General features: G+C 40.3%; 1 protein-coding gene across 1 annotated transcript; it reads right to left on the bottom strand.

Annotated features, from left to right (window-relative positions):
• Positions 1-1,998: 1,998 nt before the first annotated feature.
• LOC139649977 (arrestin domain-containing protein 3-like) lies at positions 1,999-9,021 on the bottom strand. The gene is made up of 8 exons (XM_071526500.1): positions 8,593-9,021; positions 8,284-8,341; positions 7,454-7,601; positions 5,479-5,575; positions 5,083-5,339; positions 4,262-4,872; positions 2,160-2,217; positions 1,999-2,068 (listed from the first exon to the last, which is right to left on the bottom strand). Exons 1-7 carry the CDS (start codon positions 8,846-8,848, stop codon positions 2,184-2,186), a joined length of 1,461 nt encoding a protein of 486 aa, XP_071382601.1. The 5' UTR covers positions 8,849-9,021; the 3' UTR covers positions 1,999-2,068; positions 2,160-2,183.
• Positions 9,022-9,224: the final 203 nt, after the last annotated feature.

Genomic DNA, 9,224 nt, shown 5'->3' with positions numbered 1-9,224 from the left:
CTGAGGGACAGAAGAAAAGCCAGGAGGAATGATGACCAGTGGAAACTTGACCTCTGGATCTGAAGCAAAGCTGATGTCCAAATACACCTGGGAAACAGAAACATATTGTGATAATAACTTATGTCATGTTGTGAGTCAAGCATGTTTTGAGGTGACATGAATTTAAATTAAAATGTGTACTTAATAAAATGATTAGACATGTCAAATCTGAGACTTGTCTATGTCTGATTTAGTTTGGAAATATCACCCTGCCATTCATGGATCTGTTTGTTTTTTCAATTTGACATTAATTCACAATGCTCTGGAATGGAATTACTTAATTGCCTATGTTTGCAAACTCTGGCAATTAATCAATTTGTGTGTTTATATAACATTCACTATTAAATTATTACATACCTTTAGGTAATAATCCACTGAGATGATGTCACAATTATGGATAGTCTGGCCCAGGTCAGAAGGAATCTCCACTGCACAAGTGACAGTTTGCTCTGTCTCCGGTGTGATACCGTCCCCAACCATTTTGCATATAGTTTTCTCGCTTGTGTTGGTGGAGCCATTGGCAAAGTACATCACTTCCTGCTTTAAAGTGAATTTGGGCTTCATTTTTTTGGATGAGGAGTTGTTGACATTTGCAACAACAGCCACTGTTTCACCTATCAGAAGGAGATCATAACATCTTAATATTCATATGAATGTCCTCTAGAATAATCAAATGCAATAGTAATATGTTGCTGGTAAGGTTGCTCGGCAAACACAATATCAAAAAAGTAGTTCATACTACACACCTATACATGTAGTATGTGTATAGTATGTATACATATGTAGGACATGTGATATGGGCCATGCCAGCATGACAATACCAGGGGAGCTGCTTGTGATTTACTATTGAGACACTGTGCAGAGCTATCAACATTTGTTACTAACTGACAGTACACTATACTGTATTCTTGTCTTACATGGATAATCTGGACAGTATTCTGAATAAAAGTCAAACTACAAAGTTGGGGTGACGTTACCTGGAGCATAAGCCCTTCCGTCAACAGTGGCAGCCATTTGGACCTGCCCTTTGGAGAAAAGCCCCATCTCTTTTCCCACTGAACCTGCTTGGGGAGACTAGAATGCATCATATGAACAAATATTACTTTATATCAACTTAATGCTTCTGACAGCTGAAAATTAAGTACATTCAGGAGAAAATATTGTCTGCCTGCTTTTAAATTCTGGACTCAACTTCCTCAAAGTTTACACTGGCAAAATTTAACTCCTTAATAGCTCCCAATCTGCCCTAAACCCTAATCATGTTTGAATCAGGGATGAGCTTTGATTCTACCCTTTCCCTTGATTCCCTAATTCCCAAGGGAGTCAATCATTCCTAAAACATATGATGAAATCAGTGTTTTCCACAATTACAACTTTACTTATTCTCCCTCACACATCCTGCAGCTGAACTCACTGCATTTCCTGTTTCTTTAACCATCCGGTCTACTGTAACTTCTTCTTGTTCTGTATATCTCCAGCTTCCTCTCATCACATCTCCTGAACTCTCAGATGATCTTCCATTTCCCTCCACTCTATTGCTAAATCAAACCTGTGTACTGTTGGGGTGACAGAACGTTCTCCATGGCTGCCCCCGGGCTACGTGAAACGTTGTATAAAAAACAGAGTTGTCAACCCTTAGGACCTACCTCTCTACTGTTGCCTTTCCTTCAACCCCTCCATGTTCACTCAACTTTACTCCTATTTGTCTCTCTTTGTTTTGTCCTTTGACTTTTCAATCTTTGTTTTCCTGTTCTGTTATAGCAGCTACAAGCCTGTCAAACTGCTACAGAAGTCTAATTATTTATTATTATCAAAGAATCTCAGAAATGTGTAAATAGTGGATCCAATTCCAAACATGCATCCTAATAGTGTCTTACACAGCATTACCTGGACAAAGGCTGGAATGGACATAGAAACAAAACTGAACTCTGTCTGGACTACACAGTCCATCCGCCAGCTCCTGGACATCTTTGCTTCAAGCATGTAGACAATCTTTCCGTAACTCCCCTTGAAGGATGATGGCATGTTGCTGAGGGAGAAGCAGCAGACCAATGTAGTTAATCATAACAGCCAACTACCATATGGAACGAACATGTTAGATATCACAAATTCCCACTTACCCGTGTGGTATTGTAAACATGAAATTAAAGGTATGAATCCCTTGGGACAACACAGTGTCTGCAAGAGAAAGGATTGTAATTAACACCTGTTTTCGAGAACAAGGCCAATTGTACAATGTCAACTGATTTTGTACCCAAAAACAAGAGCAGACAGCAGTGACTGAGCTGGATTTGTGTACGCTTGTGTATTCTGCACGTATTTCAACCCCTATGTACTTTGTGTGGGTCTGGAAACTTAACAAATCCTGTTAATAGCCAAGGCAAAGGCAGAGTTTTCAACTTAAAAATTAAATTTCAAAATATACAATTCCACAAAAAATATATTTGTACAAGTAGATGACATTCACCTGACAGTCACCTGAGAAGCAGTCAGTGCAATTACACTCAAAATAATACTTAAAGCAATGAGGAGCTTATGCAAAGTCTATATTTACATATTTCTTTGACCTACCTTCGGAGAATTCTGGAATTAAATACTCTTTGAGTTTGAAATATCTCCTGAACGCACTGTAGGATTTATTGTCGTCGCCACTGCCTTCCGTCCAGTGAACATTTGCGTCTCCTTTGACTTTCACGAAAAGACTCTTAACTTTGGTGTCTTTTGCCAATGTCAAAGTAACGCTGCCTGTTAGAGTATCTCCTTCTGAGAAAGTATTTTCGTCGTTGAGAACATTGTAAGTCAGGGTAAGTTCCTTTGATGAAGGCATTTTGGATATAGCTTATAATTAAAACACTTTGCTCTGATTTTCCAGTCTTGGTAACTGAGGCTTTCCAGGCGCTAAATAAAAGATCCTGATCAGCTCAGTCACTTTGATACTACTGATACTATCTCTGGCCCCACCTAGAAGAGTTGACAAACTTCCAAGATTGCACATGTTAAGCAATTCAAACTTTATTACAAGATCGCATTGAGCAACACCCATAATGTAACAGCCTAGCCTATTTAACATTTCCAGGTCCTATTATGTTATATTATTAAATCCTGTTAGATGAGATGACATTTAAAAAGTTAGAGAAACCAGTGGAAGTTGATAGGCTAGTAGACCTAGTGTGTCTGTGGTCCTCAATAGTGAGTTTATAGTGACCTTATCACATAATATTCTTATAGAAACTTACAAGTAAAAGGCAAATACTATATATAGTGTGTAAGTGGTACAAATTAAAAAGTGACATTATCATACTTACTAGCATTTTTCATCTGCTATGGTGTCACTATAATGTTCCTAGAATCACATAGGGATTTACACTTTTAGTGTGATATTTGTGTCGCACCTTAACATTTATTATAGGATATAGACCCTGCAGTTTGCACAGAAGATATGTGCACCTAATGAACAGGTAGAGATCAGATGAATTTCATCTAACGTAACAGAGAAAACATTGGCAATTCATTTGTGTAATAAAACTTACTGAATTATTTGGAAGACGATAAAGTCAACAGGCTGATGCAGTTCCATTAAAAAAACAAAACAAAACTAATAAACAAAAACTTCCTCTAGTTTTGACCAACCATCAGTGGCTGACTTGTTAAAATCTAATTAAAACTGAGGGGGTTGGGGAGGTAGAGAGTTTTTTAAAGAGATTTTTTTCTTAATAGAGGAGATGCACGCCATAGCACATAGCCCTCCATTCCCTTTCAGCTCTCCTCAAATCATGAGAGTCTGAGGTAGAGAAACTAGGTATAAAACAGACATAAATCACTGTTCAGATGATCCAACATCAGTCCCTGGCACTTGAGCTGAAAAAGGCACAAACATCATGTGTCCTGATGAATGAGATTCAGTGGTTTTGCTTGCTTTGTATGTTTCACAGCTGCCAAACAATATGGCCAACAAACAGATACTGAGAAATCATACGAGTAGCTGTGACAAAGCCAATAAGCAACCAGTCTTGTCACCAAAAAATAAAAAGGGCTGCTGTTGTTACAGCTCAAAGGCTACACACTCACTGTAGATATAATGCCTATTTAACTTTTTTATGTAACACAACAATAAGAAACAAGGACATACGAGTAATATCATTTCACATTTATGAACTACCTGGGATATGTTTCTATATATAATTCATATCACATACTAGTCATTTAGCATAAATTCTCTTACATTGCATCAGGCCCAGTGGGAGACTTTTCAGTGGCAGGCGGGGGGAAAAGGGACATGTAAGATGGAGGTTCTTCCCCCGGTTGAGACAGGAAGTTTGTATTCATCATTTCTGCAGCAGGAGGCAGGTTGTATGTAGGGGCTGTTGGGGATGGGTCAAACATAGGTGGAGCAGTTGGGGGTGGGTGAAATGCTGGGGCATTAGGGGGAGGGTGGTGCACTGGAGACGACGACGAAGATGAAAATGGAGAGCCATACGGAGAGGCCTGCTGGGGCAATGGGTTATTGTAACCCCCTCCCATGAAAGGGGGCTGAGCGGAGTACATGGCTGGCGGACCTGCATACAAGGGTGGGTTAGCTGGCTGTGTAGGTGGTTGAGATGGATACCCTGGGGCTGCTGGGTATCCATAAGCACTCGGACCTGAGGGTACAGCATGAGGTCCAAAAGAGACAGCAGGGGGAGGGAAGTCGCTGTTGCTTGGGCCCCCAACAGCCCCAGGTGGGTAGGGCCCCACAGCTCCACCAGGCTGAGGCGCAGAAGATAAGTCCGGAGGAATGATGACCAGTGGAAACTTGACCTCTGGATCTGAAGCAAAGCTGATGTCCAAATACACCTGGGAAACAGATGCACATTGAGATATTTTATTAACGTATGGTATTTTTTAATTGTCAATAAGTCAGCAAAAGGGAAAATCTGCTGGCTTGGAGAAACATCTGATATTTATGGGTCTTATGTTTTACAAAATAAATTCAAATTGCTCTGTCACTGGATTACCCGTTTACCATGCTTTACCACTAACTACTACCGTTATGCCATCTCATACCTTTAGTTGGTATTCCACTGAGATAATGTCACAATTCTGGATGGTCTGGGTCACACCAGCAGGAATCTTGATCGCACACTTGATTGTTTTCTCTGTCTTGGGTATGATACAATCCCCAACCATTTTGCAGATAACAGTCTCTCCATACTTGGTATGGCCTTGGGCACGGTACACCACTTTCTGCTTTACACTGAATTTGGGCGTCATGTCTTTGGATGAGGAGTTGTTGACCTTTGCAACACAAGCCACTGTTTCACCTGTCAGAAGCAGAACATAACATCTTAATATTAATTCTAATTACTAATTAACAAACTGTAGATAATGACTGAATGTGTTTTGTAGTCTTTCATTGTAAGTCTGCTGTAACAGTGTGTTTGTGTGTTGTGGTGACGTTACCTGGGGCATACGCCCTCCTGTCAACAATGACATCCATGTGTACTTGTCCTTTTGAGAAAAAACCCATCTCTTTATCCGTTGAGCCAACTTGACGAGACTAGAATGTGATAAAAGGGACAACCAGTAGTTTAGATACTCAAGACATAATGACAGAAGTGTTACAGTTACTTATATGTCACTATCTCGCATACTATCTAATAAATTCCAGGAAAATTCATGTTTTTCTGCAGTTGTTGATGCAACTCCAACTTCCAGAAATTCATTGACAAAACTGAACTCATCTTTAGCTCTTGGTCTATCTTAGAACAGGATTGGAACCTGGAGGTGATTTTTTATTTTAATTTTAATATACTTTTATTGATCTCCCAGAGGAGGACAAAGTCTATTTCCACCCTCTGGTTGGGGCGCAGAATCAGCTAGCTAGTGCAGCGTCCCTGGAGCAGTAGGGATTTTAAGTATATTGCTAAGTATGGCCACAAAGGGGATCAAACCCTGGCTCGCTGGAAGGGGGACAACCTCACTATCCACAAGACCATCCTGTTTTTAAATCCATCCTCTCACTTGAACCCTTATCAGTGGGTATTTTTCTACCTAGCAATATTGCTAAAATCCAGCTCAACCTCACTTTCCTTACAGTTGAAACCCTACTGTCATTAAAACCAACATTTCTGTAACTTCCCTCTCTATGGACTCATCTCCAGCTCCATCAGTAAGCACCACATGGTTCAAACTCTGCCCTATCACCAGTTCTTTGAACCTTACTGCCTCTGTCCCTGTCCCGAAATAACTTTCTCCATCTACAGAGAAAGCTATTTTAATAAGGCAATAAGGCAGTAAATCCAGTACATCACCTACAAAATCCTAGTCCATCAACCGATCTATAGTTTTACAACTTGCTTACATTACATTGCTTAAATCGTCTCTCTCCTGCTACCACACCTCCAGGAAACTCAGATCATCCTCTACTAGCTTCTTCCCCAGGTCAACCTTAAGTTAACCTTTAGTGCGTGACCATGCACACCCACACACAAGTGTTTTCCCATGATGCATGAACCAGGCACTGCACAGCTTTGGTGACAGTGCATTCTACAGGATGGTCCAAAGCTCTTGAACTCCCTGCCATACCATTTTGTCATGCTGCCTCAATACATACCTCCTTATCACTGCCTTTCTCTAATCCTGCGCACCACATGATTACCCCTCCACTGTCTCCTCATTATACCATTACTTGCATCTCCTTTTCATTTGGAATGGGCTTTTTTTCTTCTCTGTTCTCTGTTCCTCATTCTCCTGCAGCTAAGTGCTTTGGAAATCAATGTTGGGAAAACAAAAGAGATGTTTTTCACAAACAAAAGGCATTTTTTTTAGATCAGCTACCACAAGAACTTTGATTTTATATACAGAATGTTAGCCAAACGATTTGAGATGGATTATAAGAGCCTCATTGAAAGAGTTTTGTGCTACAATGTGGCTGCTTGGTTTGGTAACCCCCGTAGCAAGAGTAAGTGTAAACTTATGAGAGTGGTAGCAAGATTGAGGGGAAATTCCAATCATAGCTCATGGATTCGTACGCGGCCCGCATCCGGAAGCAGGACAAATCGTTGATGACATATCTTATCCCCTTCCCTCACAGATTGTGCCGCCCCCCTCAGGCAAGTGCTATAGGATGCTAAGAGCCACTAAAAATCTCTATAAGGGCTTTTGTTCCAGATGCAGTAAGCATTCTGGGTTCTTAAATTTTGTAATGCAATATACTATATAGTTGCGTATTGGCACATCCTTGTTGAGTAATCTTCAATTTCTCTTTCTCTCTTTTATACTTTCACCTATCTTTTTGTTATCTAATCTAATCTTTACGGGATGGGATTTAACTCCAAGAAAAGCACTGCAGAGGTCTTTCATGAAAGTAGAAATAGTGGATCCAGTTGCTATCAAGTGGGTCATATTTACATCTATGAACAAGTATCTTACACACCATCAGCTGACTGAGGTTTGGAATGGATTTGGAGACAAACTTTATCTCCTTGTCTTCGTTGCGATCCATCCGCCAACTCCTGGACATCTTGGCTTCAAGCTTGTAGACAATCTTTCCATAAGAACCCCTGAAGGATGATGGCATACTTCTGTAATGGAAAACCAGCAGACCAATGTAAAGTGAATTACACCCGCACAGATACACTGGAGACCGATAACACTGCCCATTATTTGCCTAAATGTTTGTATAAGATAACTAATGGCATCAGCTCACTCTATACATGAAAGAAAGCATTAAACATTATGTTTGACATACTATTAGTGCTGGGTGATCTGGCCATCATGAAGTCACAATTGTTTTCTTATTTTTGATTATATTTAATGTATAATATTTGATGCCATGCCAAAATTACACTTTATGAGGAAAACATGATTGTGGAATAACAACCTGAAATTTGCACAGGTGTTCCCTCGATTTGCGTGGTCTATTCCGTAAAAATGACATGAACCTATATTACAGTGTAATGGACTAAATTACACTCATTGGCTGGATAAATAAATTAATGGATGATTGAGTGAATTAAATACATTTAATGTAGATCATAGTGGGGTACAGTTTATTGGTATATCCAGCGCAGCCCTGTGTGCATCTTACAATTCAATTTTGCTCCTTCATGTTTGTATTGGATGCAAAAACCCTATATTGTTTTAACCCCAGTTTGCATTTTGAATAAGCATCAACTTACAGAATGTGCAGGAGCAAGCATTAGGTCCTCTTTATAAAACATGAAATGCATTATGAAACTGCTAACAACTTGCCATGCCACTTACCCCTGTGGTATGTTAAAGCTGAATTTGTAGACATGGATCCCTTGCGGAAGTACAGTGTCTGCAAGTAAAATGATTATCGCGTTAGTAGTACTGATATAGTACTAGGCTACTATTATTACCAATACTAATATTAATAACACTACTACAACTAATTGTAACAAGTAGTCTTATGCCTAATATTGGAATGAATGTTGCATTTCAAATAATTCAATAAAATGCCTCTGCTTTTTTGCTTTTGCACTGCAAAAGCAAAAGCAACTAGGCCTATATGGAGTAAGACATGCGAAGTCTACATGAATTAGCGCCTACCCTTTGAGTTCTCTGGGATCAAAAACTGTTTCAGTTTGAAAAATCGCGTGTGTGAATTGTACGAATGGGTGTGATCGCCGCGCTTCTCCGACCAGTGCACATTAGCGTCTCCTTTTGCTTTCACAAAGAGGCTCTCAACTTGGGTTTCTTTTGATAACTCCACTGTTACTCTTCCCGTCAGAGTATCTCCCTCTGAAAACGTCCCCTCTTCATTGATAACATCGTAAGTCAGCGTTAAGTCCTTAATTGAAGGCATTGTCGATGCGAAGCGAAACGTTAAATGTCCTAGTAATTAGGCCTCGATCGACCAAGTAGGGTTTCAAATGTTTTCGCTGTGTGTTTACAAAAGGCGTCCGTCCGGCTCCGATGTGGAATTGGTTACGCCCAAGAAACTACAGCAGTGATTTCGACAATCAATCAAAAGATCTCTACCGCCACCCAATGTGCAGTAGAGAGACCATGAGAGAGACGACCATGAGAGACGGGGCTAAAGGAAACAGGAAGCAGCTACAAAGGTCGGCTCAAAGGTGAAAGGGTCTGCAACTCTCTCTTCTTTTACCCCTCTCTCTCTCTCTCTCTCTCTCTCTCTCTCTCTCTGCGGGGTTCTCCCCCTGTGATTTTGCCTCAAAGGG

This window comes from Centroberyx affinis, unplaced genomic scaffold (genome assembly GCF_046629955.1).
Source record: "Centroberyx affinis isolate AG114_WGS23_722 - 3 ecotype Tasmania unplaced genomic scaffold, CSIRO-AGI_Caff_v1 ptg001415l_1, whole genome shotgun sequence".
NCBI classification, from domain to species: domain Eukaryota; kingdom Metazoa; phylum Chordata; class Actinopteri; order Beryciformes; family Berycidae; genus Centroberyx; species Centroberyx affinis.
The sequence above is the reverse complement of the archived record's forward strand: the minus strand, read 5'-3'. Positions and strand labels throughout refer to the sequence as shown.

What these genes read in the sequence shown, in the direction of transcription:
- LOC139649977 (XM_071526500.1), bottom strand. Translation starts at nt 8,848, where the DNA reads ATGCCTTCAATTAAGGACTTAACGCTGACTTACGATGTTATCAATGAA. An exon ending in GATCCCAGAGAACTCAAAGG is followed by an intron (nt 8,342 to 8,592) that starts GTAGGCGCTAAT and finishes TTTTACTTGCAG; the next exon opens with ACACTGTACTTCCGCAAGGG. An exon ending in AGCTTTAACATACCACAGGG is followed by an intron (nt 7,602 to 8,283) that starts GTAAGTGGCATG and finishes TTTCCATTACAG; the next exon opens with AAGTATGCCATCATCCTTCA.